This window comes from Meriones unguiculatus, chromosome 9 (assembly GCF_030254825.1).
Source record: "Meriones unguiculatus strain TT.TT164.6M chromosome 9, Bangor_MerUng_6.1, whole genome shotgun sequence".
Classification (NCBI taxonomy): Eukaryota; Metazoa; Chordata; class Mammalia; order Rodentia; family Muridae; genus Meriones; species Meriones unguiculatus.
Genome location: NC_083357.1, coordinates 113,253,866 through 113,274,309, shown reverse-complemented (window position 1 = coordinate 113,274,309; position 20,444 = coordinate 113,253,866). Strand labels below are relative to the sequence as shown.

The window sequence follows — 20,444 nt, the reverse complement described above, 5'->3', positions numbered from 1 at the left end:
TGCTGTAGGGCGTGGCTGCCATACCTTGCAGGGGCAGGGTTTCTTTCCCAGAGGTCCTTCATTACATAACCAGACATCTTGGTTCCTTCTCCTTTCCCTTTTCCGCTCTTGTTCCTCCTTTCCCCTCTTCCTGCCCTCTCCCCCACCGCAGTGCCCACTTCCTTTCCCGTTTCCCTTCCCCCCCACCTCGCTGCTCCCAATAAACCTGCATTTCTATAATACAGGTTTGTCTCTCCTATTAGCTCATTCTGTTTTATTTAATCAATAACGAACATTTACAAGAAGGAGGAGGAGACTCTTAAATGACACATTTTCAAATATATATATTAACATTCACTGCTCACTCCACTCCAAATAAGTTATTGTTGTGCTATAATGAATGCTTTAATTATATTATGTAACGTTTTAAATTCCTTTGTGTTATTTTAGAAATAATAGCAACAGCAAAAATCACTGTTTAACTTTAGAAGTACTTTGGTACTTTATTGATATTTTAATTAGAAATGAGTTACATACAATAATATCATTTGAAGAAAATGTTGAAAGTCCAAAGACATACGTAGCCATCTTAATTATTACTGTTTCGTATAATCCATGTAATTATATTCGAACACACAATTGGCAGTCTGAGGAAATACTGACATCATTGCACACAGGGACTTTCTTACAGAGTAACAGAAGTCCTGGGTAAACTCATGTTGTAAGAAAGAAACATTTTTATTGTTATTGAAGGGTTCTGGAGATTAAAAAAAAAAGTAGCTTAAGTGTCTGAAAACGATAACCTAATTGAGTCCTTTGCTAAGCGTGCTTAGTAAACACTTCAGAAAACATGAGTGTTTGGAGAACATATCTAATTCACTTCTACGCTTCAGGGGGAGAAAATAAGGCCAGCGTTGTCACGTGCACAAGACACTCCCCAGAAGGCAGTAGCTGAAAAGGCTAATCCAGAGCTTACAAAGCAAGATTCCCATTTGCTTGCCTCCCTACTCCTTCTTCCTCCCTTCCTCCCCTTCCTTCTTTCCCCTTCTCGTCTTCCCACTATTCCTTCCCTCCTCCCTCCATCTCTCTTTCTTAATTCCTTCTTTAATTTTATTCTGTGTTCCATAGGTGAAGAAATTTTATCCCCATCGCAGCAAACAAAAATGTAACTTCATGATAGTGATGAAAGTGGTATTTTTCTCTTTCACTTTTATTTGAATTATTTGGGGGAGGGGGCAGGTGTATTTGAATGTGATTTAAACATTCAGAGATTAGCAACTATTAGGACAAAAAGCTCACATATACATTGTTCCTTTTCAATATGCTTCTAAAGTAATATGCAGTTTGACAATGGACAATAATGAAATTATTGAGTCAATCATACTTTATTTAAAAACACTAGTTTAGACACTACAATAATTCTGGACGATTTTGATCTTAACGCCTCTGCTTTTTCTTTATTGATATGTAACAATGTTGCTTTTGAGCTAGAAATGTAAATAGCTTTTTTCAAAGATCTCACAATCACCAATCTAATTATATAATCATTATTTTCATGGCATAAGAAAAATTCCATTGTATCCCTAAGCCCCACTTCTCTCATTGGTAAAATATAGGTGTTGATGTTATTGGGAAGATGAAAAGAGATTGTGCATAAATTCAATAAACTCATTTATCACTGTGACTATGGAAAATAATAAGCAAATAATTGTTAGCTATGATTCTTAACCAACTCCTCCCACAGAGATGCAAAACACTCAGCTAAGGTATAAGGGCTCTTGTTGGTGGCTTTTCTTTTTTTTTTAAGGTTTCTCTCTTTTCTCTGTCTCTGTCTCTCTCTTGTTATCTCTCTGTAGAGTTTCTAGGAGATGCAGAAGCTGATTATTGAATTCAGAGCCTAATGCATATACAGTATACACTCTCCAATTGAGCTATACTGCTCAACCCTTCGTTAAATTTTAAGATTACTTCTCTTATATACTTCTATGTGTATAAAAATCACACTCAGTGCTCAGAAATGACCTTATTAAATTATTCAATATAAAATATGATATGTTGATATTTTAAAGTCATCATGGCAGTGAGATTGATACTTGAACCCTTTTAGATATCATTTATGGAAAACAGCCAGCTGCAGCTTTGGAACCATATTAAAGGAAAATCAGCATCATGGTTCTTAACTGACTAAAAATCAAGTCAACCTAGAGAGTGTTGATGGCCACAGGTGATGCTTTGTTTATTTGAAAGAACTTAGTACACCATGAAGTGGTACATAAATATAAAATGTCACCAAGTGGGGTATTAAAGGATGAATACCCTTGACTAAGAATGCAAAAACGATGCCTGCGGCTCTTAAGGAAATTCTGAAAACCCGCGAGGGCTCTGAGCTCTCACGGCAGCATTCTGACACGTGCAGTCTCCAAAGTGCATAGCTGTAGGGAGACATCACAGACCTGAGAGCGTAAAATGCGGTCTACAGACTCTAACCACTGATTCTATTGACTCTGCTATTTCTCTGCTCCGGTCCACTTCCACAATGCCCAAAATTATCTTCAACCGACTAATTTTGTCGATATCCATCTTAGACTCCTGAGCTATGCTCTTCAGTTTGTTGGTTTTTAAAATTATTTTTCTCTAATTCGGGTACCCAGACACTCTTCTATGGAAAACTAGCCTCGACAGCAGCAAGAGTACAGGAGTGATTTAATATTGCTTCCCCTCCGCTCCTGAATAAAAGGCTGAGATTGGAGTAAAAATTGTGGGGAGAAAAGTTTAACTTTGTAATTTGTGGATTGTGGTGAGTTTAGTGCTGATGAGGGGTCAAGGACTAACCATCTCTGCCTGGACCAGCAGCCTGAGAAAATTACACAGAGAATCACCAGGTGAAAGACTATTTTCAGTTTTAAAACATATTTGAATAGACAATAAAACCCACTTGAGCAGTTAAAAATATTGTAGTTTAAGTTGATAAGTCTCTGATCACCTGACTGAGAACCTTGGTGAGCCAGGGGTTATCACGTGTTCTTTCCTGATTAGGGAATATTAATCTGCTTTTGTCATGGTGGCTGTTAAATTGAGTCCTTTTCGACCCTTGTCAGAAGTAATTTTAAATCCTTTTGAATTATTTGCTTAAGCAGCCCAGCATTTCCTTTTCCCCTCTTTTGCTTTGTATTCATTATATTTCCTGGCCACAGCCGGATGTCATACTATTCTCTTCCTCCTTAAGTGCAGCTATCCTATCAGCATCCACTGAGGCAGCTGATCCCAACTGCGAAGTTAGGGATGGTGGATTAGAATCCTTCCTGCTGAGAACATAGGAAGAAAACTAAAGCCTTGTACACTTTATGCTCTGCCTTATTGTCCACAGTGAGATATTCATCAGACCTTGTGCATGGATAGCCAACTGTTTGCTCCAGATGATGCTTTCTTCAAAAACTAGCAAATAACATTTTCAAATATGAATGTTAATAATAAACTTTTGTTAGGAAAAATGACCATAATATTCTTTAAATTTTTTTTTCATCAAATAATCAACAGCTTTATTGGAGTATACAAGTGTGCTTTCTGACATAACTAGATCTTTTAGGTCAAGAGAAAGGAGAAACAGAGACATAATACTACAGTGCATTTCAGATGCAAAAGGACGTCACATAGGTGTGTCTGAGTTCCTAAGCTCAGTAGAGAAGTTTAGGTGAGAAAACATAACCAGGCTCCTCTGGTGAGCTTAGGTGAAATCACCCCTGCTAATCTACTCTATGAATCACACTTCTGCAACTTTCTTCTTTAGCTTGCAAAAATGAAAAAATCACTCAAAATGCATGCATAATATTTGCCTTTTTGTGCTGTAACTTAATGTTATTTCTATTCCCAGTACTTTAAGAAATACTACTTTTTGTTTTCTGTGCCTGGCAAACACACTCTCAAATGGCAACTTTTTCAATAGTAAAAGGAAGGGGTTTGAAACTGAGAAAAGACTTACAAATACACCAAAACCTTCTTACTCAAGGTCACTTCTGAGCTTTTCACAGTTTAGATTTAATGTTAGAATTTAAGAAGCTTTAGCCAGGCAGTGGTGGCACCCACCTTAAATCCCAGCACTTGAGAAGCAGAGGCAGGCATATCTCTGAGTTCAAGGCCAGCCTACAGAGTAAGTTCTAGGACAGCTAAGGATACACAGAGAAACACTATCTTGGAAACAAACAAACAAACAAACAGAAGTTAAGAAGGTTTAAGTTAGAAGCCGGGAAGACATAGTTTGAAACAGTGTATCAGAATCTTGATTTCAAGGTACTTGGTGGACATTCGAACTGTCTTGTAAGGAGTTAGCATAACACACTTTTCACTTTTCTGTAAATCAGTTGTTACTGTTAAAGAGTTCTTTGTTTTTCCAGGCATAAGGAGATACTGGGTGAATCAAGACTACAGTAAGGTCTGTCCTGACAGAAGAGCCCCATTACCAAAGCCAGGGAAGGAACACGAGCATCCCCATCAGAGCGAGGGTCAGAGACTCAGTTCCGGTGGCATGTCCCGCACCAGTCGCGTCCAGAGTCCTTCCAGGGTCTGCTCGGTGGACTTTCTTGACGTCACTGAAGTTCATGCTGTCTGGAATCCCTGAAGGGCAAATAAGAGAGCACAGAGTGATGTGGGGCTTGGAAGCCTAGGAAAGTTCTTACACCTGAGGCTTATACCACAGTGGTCATGCTTTTATTGTCATCCCCTTTTTTCACCAAGACTCCAAGCTGTATGCTTCGCGATTAGTCCCGCCCTACTCACATTGTAAAAGTTACACCGTTATCTAGGCGTTCTCAAAAATGCTGTAAGAGCAAAGCAAAATCTTTTTTGACTAAAAAAATTTTCTTTGAAACACTGCTAGGTAGTCTTTCAGATGCCTTCTGCAGTAGACTCCTGTCATACGTCCAATGCACATCCCATTTGTCTTTCTAAGTGAGGATTGATATCTTATCCCGTGTCCACTTTCTACTAAGACTCATAACCAAACCTTCGGCAGAGTTCAGGGAATCATGAACAAAGGGGAGTTAGTATGACGTGGAAAGGACAGGAGCTCCACAAGGACCAAATACATCTGGGCACAGGGGTCTTTTCTGAGACTGACACTCCACCAAGGACCATGCATGGATATAAGCTAGAACCTCTGCTCCGATGTAGCCCGAGGTAGCCCAGTATCCAATTGGTTTCCCATAGTAAGGGGAACAGGAACTATTTCTAACAGGAACTCAGTGGCAGGCTCTTTGTCCTCCCCATCCCCCAAGGGAGGAGCAGTCCTGCTAGGCCGTGGAGGAGGACTTTACAGCCAGTCCTGAAGATATCTGATAAAAAAGGGTCAGATGAAAGGAGGAGATCCTCCCCAATCAGTGGACTTGGAAAGGGGCAGGGAGGAGATGAGGGAGGGAAGGTGGGATTGGGAGGGAATAAGGGAGAGGGATACAGCTGGGATACAGAGTTAATAAAATGTAACTAATAATAAAAAAATAAATAATTTTTTTTCTTTAGAAATATTTCTCTAATGACATTGGTTGGTAAAGAAGCAAAGGAATTTAATGAGATAAAGTATCCTGAGATAGTCCATAACTGCATATCCAATTGTGTCAATGACAGAATGCAACCAGGTAAGAGGAAATAATTAAAAAAGACCATTTAAAGTTGAATTTTTAGTGTTACCTTATATCAAAATAGAATAAGCATGGGGTTTTTTGAATACTTATTTTTTATTTTTCATTAAATTTTACTATTAAGTATATTTTATACAGCACAAAGTGTTGTCATGATATAATGTAGTGTGGAATAAATAATCAGTTTGTCTTGACACTTTCAAATTTACTTTCTTAGCAGTTTTGAAATGTAATGTACAATACAATGTTATGAGCTATACTTAATGCTTTGTGTTACCTCCGAAACACTTGTGTCTCCTGCCTGAATTTTATACTTTCTCTCTGAAAAATATCTCCTGTTTGACCCACCATCTCTCCTCCTTCTGCAGCTGGAAGCCTACAAGCCCTAGGAGCTCCTGGAAAGCAGCATTCTACACTCTGTCGTTATGAGTGTGACTGTTTAGATTTTACACATGAGAGTGGACACAGAATATTATTATAACAATATCCACAAATCCCTGAATTGTGTAGCCATTATATAACCATAGAGATGGAAAGATAACAAGATAGATATCTGTCAATATATTGGAGAACTTGTCAATAAGAATACTGACAATAGAGGATAAAAATGAAACACTTGATTTAAATAGAAAAGAAATAAAAGGCAGGTGAAATAATTTATTTAATTTCAAACTGCTATTCCTATGTGCTGTGGCATCTGAAAGGCTGGGTAGAAAATGGTCCCTAAGGGATTTACAATGACCAATTGTTTTCTTCAGGTAGTAAGCGTTAGTGCGACGCACCCAGGGAATGGCTCTTTTATTCCCTCATTATCTACTGTCACCAATGCTCTGAGGCCATGTGACTCTGAATTATCTCATGACATACTACTATCCGTCACAATGAACAGATTTCAACTCAGTGTTACTACAGCCACAAATATTGACATCATAATTACACTGAGCTAGGAAAAAGGCCTCATATAAGGAAAAGTCAATATTTATGTAATTAGGTCAATACACATACATAATTCAGAAGGAAAGCCCGACTGCATTCAGGGAGGAGAGCGTTAAGACAAAGCAAGCTCTGCTGATCTGATGTATTGATTTTGCAGCCTGAGTTCTACCATTATTATTCATTGTTTGGGTACTTGTTTTGCCCTTCTGTGTCATTAAGCAAGATGAATAAACTAGTGATTCATTTTTTACAGGCACAAGAGTCAAACATGAAAATTTTAGTCATGCTTTTTAAGCCTATTGCTGAGCTAGAGCTTAACAAGTAGCTAAGACGACTGTAGCCAGTTGGAAAAATGCCCCCTTTCCAAGATAACTACATATATTGGAGCTACACAGACAGGTTTACTCCTCAGTTCTTAAGCAGTATGAACTGGTTTGGACAGGATTTATGCACAGCTTTTTCTTATTAGGTCTTCTGATCCAGTGCTTCACCCCTTTTGTCATGGACTGGATGCTGATCTAGTTTCTGAGAACACGACCATCTACACTCACACAAGCAGAATGGCTTTCAGTCTGATAACTCCAAGTCGGACAAGGTCAGGAGGGCTTAACTGCTTTAAACCTAAAGCCATGTTTTAGTATCTGAAGTAGGTGCACTACTAATTAATGTAAGAATCTTAAGGTTTGTGTCCTTTGAGTAAGACGTGAGCATGCCAGTTATAGCTACAGTTATGAATCCAGTCACAGCCTGGCCTTGCCGTCTGTAAAGAAATGTTATCGTGTTGAAAAGCTAACATAGGAATTCTCTGATATAATGATTGTTTTCTTTTCTTTCTTTTTTTTTTTTTTTCAATGCAGTTTATTCAGGAACATTGAACAATCCTCGGACCCCGGGGAAAGCCAGCCCACAGCTTAAATAGCCTCTGGGTAGCCAACCCAGGCGTGCCACGTGGGCAATGCAGATAGGTCCACATACATGGAAGCAAGCCAGATCCTCGGCCTTAGCCAAATGTGGAGTTGTTCGTGACAGAGAGCACTCACCATCGGGAAGGTGGAAGGCGGAAACCAGCTCCATCTTTAAGGCATAGCATTCCGCAGCTCTCTACAGTTCCCCCTTTTTGTTTTAGACGCATCAGGCAAGAGTAGAGGTCTGATCTCTGATGTTAGAAATAAATTGGGACTTTGTACCGATGTTCATTTAGGTGTCATCCACCCAAAGAGCATCAGACCCGTCCAATACCTTTTTCTCAGAGGCGGGACCTGGGGCATCAACCCGCATGCAATCAGACATGCTCTTCTCTGGGTCCAAAGCGGCTGACCCTGAGTGCAGTGCTTAGCCTCGCATCCTGAGCGTATCATTTTAGCTTTTTATGGTATCCAACCATGCTTGGGGAGAATGTCCTGCTTCAATGGCTGTAAAGGCCTGAATGATCATGGCTGCATCACACTGTTGTGAGACTCTAATCTTGCATATATACCACAGGCAAACCAAGGAGACCAACACCAGAAGGCCTGCTAACACTCCCATGCCCGCCCATTCCTTCAGATGATTCATGGCTGCAGCAATCCATGTTGATAATCCTGTGGCTAGTCCTGCGTCCACTCCGGTAGAATTTACTGTGACAATGGCCACTCTCAGCTGCTCCATCGTAGTATCGAATTCTCCTGTCCAATTACCTAAAATATAGCTCGACAATTGTTTAGACAGATTTGCAGCACAGGAAAAATTCTCATGTTGTATGCTAGTGACACAAAGTCCAGCATACTTTCATTGACAGCCAGGTTGAGCGATTTGCCATAGGGTATCAAGTTGCTCCTGCAAGAGGTCAATCCTCTGATTGAACACCATCAAGCTTCCTTTTAGTTGAGCATTAATTCCTTTATGTACAACTAAGGCATGAGCTACATTGGCTAAATGATTATTCAGGGTCTGAGCAGTCTGCCCAGTATGACTCATGGCTAATGCCCTGGTGGTAGCTCCAACAGCCGTCAATGAGATGGTAGTAACAATGGTGGCTGTAGTTCCAAGATCCCTTTTCTGTCTGAAGAGAGTCATAGCGTGAGTGGCATCAATGGGCACAGGCACCCAGTGAGGCATGCGAGTAACCAGGGCATACCTAAATTTACTATTGTTTTCTTAAAGAAATTTAATTAAGTTTGGAAATTATGCCAAAGTTAGCCAAAAGCTCATAAAATTTGTTTTGGAATATATTACATTAAGAGATTAAATAAAAACAAAGTAAAATTTGAATAATCTTTTTGGTACCTAAGAGCAGTAGACAAAGGTACTGATAAGTCTATTATTTTTTTCCTGTAGTATTTCTTAGACGAGTTGGGGAATGACAAAGGGTTGTGCTATTGAAAAATTAAATAGAATCTTGAAACTTAGGTACTTTTTTGACAGGTGGTACTAAATGCATATATATATATATATATATATATATATATACATACATATGTGATATATATATATATATATATATATATATGATAGACTATATTCAGAAAAGTCACTGTTAAGGAGATGAAGTATGTCAATTCCCTTATTGATATCTGCAATTCAATAGCTATGGCAGTTCATATACATTGAACCCAGTAATTGCACAAGGTGCGCAAGGTATATCAGGTTGTGGAGATGAAATAGAGGAGCTAGAAGCAGAAAAGGTAGACTTTGAAATTCTAAAGTGTTCAGATCTCCCATTGCATAAACTCTCTTTCTCTGCACAAGACACTAACACATCAACATTTATGCTGAAAACAAAGAAGAGTCACTTTGTTTTGTTTTCTTCTTCATTGACATTTTAATGGCTGATTACATGCTAATTTTCTGTTTTAATCAAACAATATAAAATATTCAGAGGTGGAGGACATGAGAGAGGTTTGGAGGAATTTTAACCCAGCAACATGGCTGCTCTGGCAAGGAATCACATATAGAGACCTTCTAGGTCTATGTGATCTGGCTGTAAGGTAGGCACACTGTTAGTACACACCTTTAATCCAAAACTATGAAAGTAAGATTAGTTTATAGAGGAAACTATCTGTTTGAAAGTGACGTCTAACTGAGGGGCAGGAAAAGTGACAAATCAGAAAAAGATTTGGCAGAATGAGTCAGGATAGGATAGCTTAACTCTCCTGAGAACAGCACAGGAAAGAAAGGCTACTTAGGAGCAGCACAGGGAAAAGTACTGGGAGGAGTGTAGTGAGAGTATGGTGAAGTGTGTGTGTGACAGTTTTACCAGGACAGTTCTACAGAGAAAGGTTGCAGAGAGAAGAAACTAGAGAGAGATGAAGACAAAATGGGCTAGAGAATGAGAAAGAGCCAGAAGATTAAAACATTGCCAGAGTTAAAGACCAACCACAACAATTCAGTCATAATCCAAGAGAAGTCAGATTGAATCAATCATCTAGGAAAAGAATTTGTGTCAGAATTGCTGAGTTGAACCAGGCAGAAAGAGTTAAAAAAGAAATAGAAAGACTGAGCTTATTCAGCAGTGAGTCTCAGAAGCTGAACCATTCTAGGCTTAGGTTAGCACATGGAGGCTGGAAGCTGAACTCTTCAAGGTCCAGAAGATGACACTGTGTGGAGACTTGAGTTTCCAGCCATAAGCCTAAGGAGAATGAGAATGGAGAAAGAAATGCTCTTGACTCAGTCCAACCGGAGTATTTCTACAGGTTGGGCATGATTCTCATTTCATTCCCTCATCTGAGGAAAAGGGAACAGCATTTACATTTACACCAGTGAAGGTAGATCTGTGACCTGAGCGTTTGGAAGGTTCCAGCTCTTCTTTGTCATGAACACACTGGCTTTTTCACCAAGCCAAGAGGGTAAGAGAATTTTCTATATACACCCTCTTTCATCTATTTACATACTATAACATTTTGTGACATTTCACTAAGCTATGAAGACTATGCCTAACGATAAATTATTTTGAGCAAAGGAAAACTGCATGGATTATAATTGTCAATTTGTTTACTTATTCTCAAAAATCTATTCACTGTGTGTCATTGACTGTCCTAGACTTTCAATACAGAGTAGACACTCATACTGACTTCATAGTTCGGTGAGTCTAAAACCAAAACAAAACTGGAAGACCAGGAACCTTTTTCAAAATGCTGAAAGGTAAGGGGATATTTAAATGTTGAAAGTAGGACCTCAGAGCATTATTTGAACTCAGCGCGAAGCTAATCATGGCATCAAGATAATTTCATTCCAGTAATGATCTGTGTATAATCATGGCACCTTATGTCTGTTATACACTATGTTTTGAATGAATATTGTTGAATGGTAATTGAATAATGAAGATTCTTCCCACACCAGAATGCATTTAGCTTAATTATTTCCTTCCCTTCTAAAGATTAGGAACAGCTGTGGAAATGGTTTTTTTCTCAAGGTCTTTTGGCCATGGATAAATATCAGTATGAGCCATTCATTGACTCCAGCACCATGCTCATGGGAACACCCATTCAAACCATTAAAGGTAAGGGCAAGTTCTGGTTTTGTCAGAGCACAGGTATAAAAAGATCTTAAGCCATTCTTTAAGATGACAGAATTTTAAGAAATTTGAAATGAGAGTACTTTTGGTGAGAAAAGAGAGTTTATCAACTCTTCATGGGACCAAAAATTAACATATGACAATAAAAAGGTTAAAGTGCATAAAGTTGTATTTTTGTTTATTTATAGGCGGAGAATAATCCTATAGTCCATTAAGGCAAAGTTTATAAAAAATATTCATGTCTTTGACTTTATAGAATAAGAAATTTCTGTATGACATAAGTAAATGTTACAAGAGCAAAGGACATGCTGCAGACTGGAGATAATACACACCACTTATTTCATGAGTGAATTGTGTCCTTAACGTACGATTCTAGGCTTCCATACAAATTCCACATATGTTTTGATAGAATAGTGCTAAGAGAAAATCAAGAGTAATTATAAGAAAAAAGTGATCTGAAGAAAGACTAATACGCCACTGGGAGACAAATAAATGTACATTTTAATACAAAGGGGTGTCCATTATCTTCTGCTCAGTTCATAGACAACAGAGTATATTGGCAAGGATACAACCACATTTTAGGGAAAACTGCCAAAATATATTAAAACTGTTTAAAATGTACATTTACCCAGACACAATCATCCCACTTTTACAAAGCTGGTCTGAGGGAATAATTAAGAAAATGTGCACACAATCATTCACTAAACATATACATTAATAAATATTATTAGCCATTATGTGTCCATATGAAATTGCATGAAATATGAAATCATGTTAAAATAGTAGGTGCATTGATTTATTGTTACACAAAAATGGAGTTTTGTAGAATACACACACACACACACACACACACACACACACATATGCTAGCAATATCTTTAAGGTTCTATCAATCAGGTAACCATGTTACATTGAAAGTAGGAATTCCCTCATTAATTTCTGTGTTGATATAGTAAGCTGTTAGTAACAATTTTATGACTTAATGAGTTGAGAAATATAATCCAAAAGAAAATTGTAAAATTACAAAAATACTTTTCTTTTTTTTTTTTACTATTAGTTACATTTTATTAACTCTGTATCCCAGCTGTATCCCATTCCCTCATTCCCTCCCAATCCCTCCCTTTCTCCCACACCTTCTCCCTGCCCCTTTCCAAGTCCAGTGATTGGGGACTTGGAAAGGGGAGGATCTTCTCCCCTTTCATCTCACCCTGTTTTATCAGGTATCTTCAGGACTGGCTGCAAAGTCCTCCTCTGCGGCCTAGCAGGACTGCTCCTCCCTTAGGGAGTGGGGAGGTCAAAGAGCCTGCCATTGAGTCAAAAATAGTTCCTGTTGCCCTTACTATGGGAAACCAATTGGTTACTGCGCTACCACGGGCTACATTGGAGCAGAGGTTCTAGGTTATATCCATACCTGGTCCTTGGTGGAGTGTCAGTCTCAGAAAAGACCCCTGTGCCCAGATATATTTGGTCCTTGTGGAGCTCCTGTCCTTTCCACGTCATACTAACTCCCCTTTGTTCATGATTCCCTGAACTCTGCCAAAGGTTTGGTTATGAGTCTTAGTATCTGCTTTGATACACTGCTAGGTAGAGTCTTTCAGAGGCCCTCTGTGGTAGGCTCCTGTCCTGTTACTTGTTTTCTCCTATGTCCAATTCACATCCCATTTGTCTTTCTAAGTGAGGATTGATCATCTTACCCCAGGTCCTCTTTCTTGTTTATCTTCTTTAGGTGTATAGCTTTCATTATGTTAATCATATCTTATAGGTCTATATGAGTGAGTATATACCATGTTTGTCTTTCTCCTTCTGGGATAGCTCCCTCAGAATGATCTTTTCTAGATCCCACAATTAATACTTTTCTTAAGGTCTGTTTGTTTCATTATAAAGGCCAAGATTATATTGAACCAACTCAGAATGTGAAATAAAAATGAGAACTAAGAAGTTATGATATAATATAAAAAGTTCATTGTGAACAAATTGACACAAATTTTCAGAATAAAGTTGTTCTGGATTTCCTGTCAGATCCTCCTCCTGTGGAAGCCACTGACCAGGACCCTCCCTTAGTGACTTGACAGGTGAATTGTTTAAATAACAAATGTATCTAGGGCAATGTAAAGTCACATTTCAATTTGCCATGGATATTTCTATAGATTCCCATGATCAGAGGAGAACAAGCATGGTTGGATACACAGGTGCCTACCCTTCCTGCAGTGACTTAAATATGCCTGATGCACAACCCAGGGACATCATATTTGATATCCAGAAAGTCTAATCAATGAAGTTGTTTTAGGGAAACTCTCTTCCATGCTCTGTGGAACAAACTATTACAATGTTTATTTGTGTGTGTGTGTATACACATATGTGGTGTATAGGTGGGTTGATATGTGTTTGTATAGCTGCATTTGTAGAGGTGAGGTGCCTGTATAGCTGCATTTGTAGAGGTGAGGTGCCTGTATATTACTTCCTTGAGACAGGATCTCTCATTAAACATGGGAATCAGTAACTTTTAGCTAGGCTGTTGGCTAGAGAGCCCCAGGGATCCTTTTTCCAGCAGTCGGGAAGCAGGTTCTTCAGGCCATACCTAACTGTTTAGCTGCATGTTGAAACTCTGAATGAGTCCCTTTGCAGATGCAGAAAGAATGCTTACTATTTGACCCAGCTTCCCAGCCTCTACTTTGATCCTCTAAAATTTCAGATTTCCTTCCTGTGCATTCATTCATTTGTTTGTTTATGTTTTTGTTTGCTCCTCTTGCCCTAGCTCACTGATAGTTATTACCAGCCTGATAAGGTCCCTTTAACTTTGACAGTAATCCATAGCCCTCTTTTTGACAAGTTATGCTAGAATTATGGGAATAGCTCCACTTTGAAAAGGCCAGCTAAGTGTTTTGCAAAAAGTAATCAGAGATTCTAATGATAAGTCAAAATTTACTTATTGGTAGTTTAATATTATAACTCTGAGAGACATGAAGGGTTATTTTATTTATCATTGCACAAAATAAATTACTGTTGGTATTTTCATTTTTAACAATAAATGTGATTTTGTTTTTTGGGAGAACTTTGAAAGGATGCTGTTTTCATTTTGTATTAGTTACTTTTTGCTGCTGAGATAAAACAGCATGATCAAAAGTGACTTACAGAAGAGTAATTATGGCTCAGGGTTCTAGAAGGACGGTGTATGATGGCGCAGTGGGCATGGCAGCAGGCAGTCTGGCTGGGAGGCCAGCGACTTCATTTTCAAACACAGACACACCACAGACACAGTGAGCTGAATGCGGGATGAGGATGTATACCCTCAAAGTCCAGCTTCTGTGATATACCTCCTGTGGGATTCTGCTATCAAGGTGGAAGTCCTGCATTTCCGGACAGCTTCTGAGCTCGGTATAAGATGGCTGGGTCCATTGAGCTCATGTCAGAGACAGTCGCTGTTTCCCTTAATGGGGGAGAGGACCACAGAGGAAGACACTGCAGCCAGTCCTGATGAGGCCTGATGGGCTAGGATCAGATGGAAGGGGAGGAGGACTTCCCTTATCAGTGGACTTGGAGAGGGGCATGGGAGGAGAAGAGGAAGGGAGAGCTGGATTGGGAGGGGACAAGGGAGGAGGCTTCAGCTGGGGTACAAAGTGAATAAATTGTCATGAATAAAAAAATTAAAAAAAATATGACTGACTCCCTTTCTCAGCTGGGTTCCATCTCCATCTGATCTGGGGAACCCCCGATCTTCTAAGCAGCATCACGTAGCCCTCCAGGAAATACAAGACAAACACTTTCCTGGTAAGAAACCCATTCAGCAAGCAGGTAGGGATTCATGGAAACACCCAAGCTACACTAACGAGATGTCTTGGAGTCTTGGCTTCCAGCCCAGTATCCGTGGCGTCTCCAGCCCCAGCAAATCAAACAGGTTCACGCTCAAAACCCCTCCCACTGCCCAAAGCTTGTAAGCCCCTAATTTCCCAAGAAATGAGTATGCTCCCATCAGCTTTCCACCACCACCATCTGAGAACTCTCACTTATTCCGGGGAAGGAAGCACTCCACAGTTCCCTGAAGAATTTGCCACTGGTCTCCCCAGGGCTGCTGGGAGCTCAGGGCTCTCCTGAGGGACAAGCTGCTGACGCCCAAGGAAGCAGCATCCGGACCTGCTCTCTACCAAGCCAGCATCTTGCCGGTTGGCGGGTTCTGCATGTCCATCCACACTGCTCTGCCGTTAGCGTGGCAGCCTAACTGAAGGGCTGTAACACTGCTGTACCATAGCGTTTACACTGCCATCTGATCCCAGCGGCTATCTCCTTAAAAAGTTGTTACACAGTGGACAACTCATTTCCACACACCCTGGTGAGGTGTGGGAACCTCGTCTTGCCCAGGAAGCCTGTTCTGAGCGCTTTAGCTGCCCTGGAGAGAAGCAGAACCTGAGACTCACAGGTTCTGATCTTTTCTCACCCAGAAGTGAGCGGCACCTGGACCATCCCGCCAGAGATGGGGCTCAGCCTGGAGGCAGCCGCAGGGAACACGGAACAACCTTCCGGGAAGGATCTGGCTCCTACAGGTTCCGCGACCTTCCTGAACATCACCACCCACATCATCCTTCCAAGGCTTCGATTTTCCTGTAGCTGATTAAGTGTCTTATCAGAAACAAAGCGTAATGTTTATTTTTAACAACTTCATAATGTTTTAAATAGTGTTATTGTAAAATTTCTTCTGTAATAAATTATCAAGTAGAATCTTAGAGAAATAATTTTTGCAGAGTTGGTAATTAATAAAACATATTAAAGTATATTTGTTAACTTTAATATTATCCATGCTCATATGCTGGACCTAATTGTGGGAATTTATAGGTGATCTAGAATTATTTTTATTAATGATGCTAAAAATTATTTCAAGAAGTAAAAATATGGATGATACTACCAGTTATGTTCATAAAATTAGAAAAAAAACATTTGTGATGCCTTATTTACCTTGGTGAAAATGTTGACTCAAAATGGTGTTACAAATTAAAATAGTAAAATTTCACTCTCTCAGCACAATATAGTGGACTTCTGTGATATCAAAGATAAACTTTGTAATGCGACCAGGAAAAAGCCTGATTGCTATTAGACGAACAAAACATTAATTTAAAAAAGTGAACATGGAAGGTAAAATAAGTAAAATTTGTTCTAAACCCCACAGCAGAAAAAATAATGCCGCTGATTTCTCTCATAATTTAAACGAAATACATCGTTTTGAAAAAAAGATTTAGTGTTTTTACCACTTTCCATCTGCTTCTAAATTAATTACTAAAGAACAAACAATGCAAGAAATGGCCAGAGAGAATGAGGTGAGTGTTTTAATATTGCTGAGTGTTTTAATTTTCTATTGGTGTAAAGAGACACCATGATCAAGGCTACTAATACAAGAAAGTGTTTAACTGAGGTATTGTTTACAGTGTCAGTGGGTGAGCCAAGCAGGGAGGATGCCATTAGGTCAGCAAGCATGCTGCTGGAGCAGCAACTGACAGCTTAGACAGCAGAGATAGAGACAGACAGACAGACAGAGAGACAGGGAGAGAGAGACACAGAGACAGAGAGAGACAGAGACATATAGATAGACAGGGAGACAGAGAGAGACACACAGAGACAGAGAGAGATACACACAGAGACAGAGACATATAGATAGACAGGGAGACAGAAAGAGACAGAGACACACAGAGACAGAGAGAGACAGAGACATATAGATAGGGAAAGAGAGACAGAGACAGACAGACTGAAAGACACACACACACACACACACACACACACACACAAACACACAATCTGTGTGTCCAGTGTAGACTTGCTAAACCCCAAAGTCCACCCCCACTGACAGACCTCCAACAAGGCAACACCTCATAATCCTTTCCTAAACAATTTCACCAACTAGTGACCAAGCATTCAAATATACGAACCTTTTGAGTGTCTGCTGATTAATTAAGAACAATTAATAAATCAGGGATTTGATTAATCAGTTATAATTAGAAGGCTTGCAAATAATTATTATTTTTAATTAAATTTTTATTTTTTTATATTAATTACAGTTTATTCACTTTATATCCCAGCTGTAGGCGAATAATTATTACAGTGTCTAACTTAATGGCTTGTGAGGTGGCATGCCAGAGAGGGGCACTTGTGCAAGTCCCAGGGCCCAAGTTCAGATCTGCAGGAGCCACAGTGCTCAGGCTGTGCACATTGTTATCCCACGCTTGGGGCAAGGGTGCTGGGGGCGGGCAGGAGGATTATCGGGGCTCAGGGACCAGCAGCCTATCTGAAAAATGGCCAACTCCAGTTTCAATAAGATATTTGTCTCAATGGACTATGCAAAGGAGTGATACAAGCACTGTCTATCATCTTCATTTAGCCTCTGAATGTATGTAAAACAAGTGTGTGAACCCTCCTCCCACAGAAAACACAAATATTCTAATGCATGTATATGGTGTAAAAAGTAAGGGATCTCAATAAGCTTTTAAGTATGTCCAGCTATGTGTTTTGATGAATATTAAAAATTCAAAGCAAAGCACTTAAGGAATTAATATAGAACACATATATTAAATATACTTAAAAACGGAGGATTAATGAAACAGAGGAAATTCAGACTAATGGAAATCAAGGCAGAATAAGCAAAACAATCTGATAAACTGAAAATACAAAATCAGATATTGAACCCATGTGGAAATAATTCAGCAATCTCAGAATAAAATTAAATACATCAAAATAAATGTATGTCAGCTTTTCAAAAAACAGTAACACAACAACATTTTATAATGACAGAGAATGTTAGAGGCTTAGAAAAATGTACTTTGGGAAGAAGCATTTCCAAACATAGCAGATATCATTAGAATAATAAAAGATAATATTGGATTGTAGTATTGAAAAAATAATGGTGATCATTACAGGATGAGAAACTGTTCAGTGCAAAGGTGACAATTCTGAGTCGTGGTTTTGCTATTCTCAAAATGAACACATACACAGTTAGTGTGGGATTTTAACAAGACCTATCCCATAACAGATTCCTTCAACTGATGAAAATTAGGAATCCTACATGGACTGTGAGAATGAATCACTGTGGGAAGTGATTGTCTTCTGGTCATGACTGTTGTTATCCTCCTGATATTTTTTCACTCTTTATTAATGAACAACTCTCTTGTTCACTCTTTATTAATGAAGAGGGCAAGATGCTGCAGTGAGCAGCTTTTTTAATTGTAATAAAATACCAGAACAAAAAGCAAGTTAGAAGAGAAAATATTTATTTTAATTTATAACTTGAGATTATAGTCCACTATTATGAGAAAGTCATGGTGGCAGTAACTTGAAACAGCTATCACATCAACACACACACACACACACACACACACACAAAACGGTATATGAGAAAGATATGTGGAAACCTCTGTCTTCTAGCCCAAGGAAAACTCAGTTGGAGGGAGATGTGTATGAAAAAGGGTAAATACTCAAGTTTAAATGTTTAAGTGGATACAGTGGGGTTAGAAAGTGGGATTAAATGTTTAAGTGGTCCAGTGGAATAGGTTAACTAAAATCAGAGACACATGAAGAAGCCCTGTGGAAGTCCACTAGTTTGCAAACTAATTATATAATATATTATACTTCAAATTTTTGAAGAGAGCTCTGCCCTGCAGACTATAAAAGCAGATGCTGAGACTTTTGGGCAACCTTTGGGCAGAGTGCAGGGAATCTTAGGAAAGAAGTGGGAAACAGTAAGATCTGGAGAGGACAGGAACTCCACAAGGAAAGCAACAGAACCAAAAATCTGAGCACAGGAGTCTTTCCTGAGACTGATACTCTAACCAAGGACCATGCATGGAGATAACCTAAGACTCCTGCACAGATGTAGCCCATGGCAGTTCAGTATCCAAGTGGGTTCCATTGTAATAGGAACAGGGACTGTCTCTGACATGAACTGATTGGCCGGCTCTTAATTACCTCCCCCTGAAGGAGAAGCAACATCACCAGGCCACAGAAGAAGACAACACAGCCACTCCTGATGAGACCTAATTGACTAGAATGAGAAGGAAGGAAAAGAAGACCTCCCCTATCAATGGACTTGGTCATGCATGCAGAGGGTGGAGGAAGGGAGGGATTGGGACAGGAGGAGGGAGGGAACCACAGGGGGAATACAAAGTGAATAAAGTGTAATTAATAAAGAATTTAAAAAAGAAAGAAAACTCCATCTAATAAAAAATATTTCTTGAAGAGAAGTCCTATGCATGGATGGATAATTCTACTTACAGAAGACATGGTCTATTATAGAAGACTTTATTGCCAGATGTAGTATACCTTCCTTACAGTTGCTGTTAAAAAAAAAGGGGGGGGCCTGGAGGTACCCACAAAGAATGTTGGGTATTGTTGTTGCTCTCCATTGACCACTAAAAGCATTGGTAAGGTCTATTATTTAAGACACTGATTGTCTAAGATGGGGTTACTGCTGCTGTTATGAAACACCACACAAAAATTGAGTTGGGGAAGAAAGGGTTGTTGGCTTATACTTCTATACCATATAGTTTATCACAGAAGGAAGTCAGGGTGGGAACTTGAGCAGGAGTGGAACCTGGAGGCAGGAGCTGATTTAGAGGCCATGAAAGGGTGTTGATTATTGGCTGGCTCTGCTTGGCTTGCTCAGCCTTCTTTCTCATAGAACCTAGGATCACCAGCCCACGGATGGTACCCACGATGGTGCCCTCCCCCGGCAATCACTAATTAAGGAAATGCCCTACAGGATTTAGCTGCAGCCTGATCTTACGGAGGCATTTTCTTACTTGAGGCTCCCTCTTCTCATATGAGTTTAACTTGTGTCCAGTTGACACGAAACTATTCAACACACTATTCACTTTGGATAAAGCACATAGAGACATCAACCTCAACCCGGTAACGAGACTTTCCCTGATGGCTAATTTATACCGTGGCAGAATGTGCTCATCAGGCTGTGAGTGGGGAGAACATAGCAGTGATTTCACACAGGACTGGCTCTAGTGCTGCAGTACCAACCTTCCAGACAAGCTGTAACCATTGATGCAACAGTAGCATGAGGGCTACAGGGTAGCCAATTGCTTTCCAACTGGATATTAGGCATGCTCCTAGGAGGGATTTTATACCTGATACTGCAAAACTTGTCAAAAGCACAATATGGGTAGATCATATGTCCTAGGTTAGAACGCATTGATATTTTGCTAAATGGTTATGCTATCAAACTGCATTCTAAGCAGTTATGTTTATAGCAATAGGTGTTATGCTGCTTTCATCTATGCTCAGCAAAACTTCTCTTTGCAGTGAGTCATGGATAATGCAGACTCATGGCCGGTAAGAGGGTTGAGTCCAAATATCACTGAGAATTCAGTGGTGGATGAGTCACCTGTATCAAACCCTCAAGAAGTACAGAACTTTGGGTCATT

At 39.5% G+C, this 20,444-nt stretch overlaps 1 protein-coding gene across 2 annotated transcripts in view; it reads right to left on the bottom strand.

Annotated features, from left to right (window-relative positions):
• Positions 1–456: 456 nt before the first annotated feature.
• Gpc5 (glypican 5) overlaps positions 457–20,444 on the bottom strand; it is a 1,404,356-nt gene continuing 1,384,368 nt past the window's right edge. For both annotated transcript variants that reach the window (XM_060391585.1, XM_060391587.1), the window contains one exon: positions 457–4,590. In XM_060391585.1, coding sequence (XP_060247568.1) covers positions 4,433–4,590 — 158 coding nt within the window. In that variant the 3' untranslated portion in view covers positions 457–4,432. The remainder of the gene's footprint in view (positions 4,591–20,444) is intronic.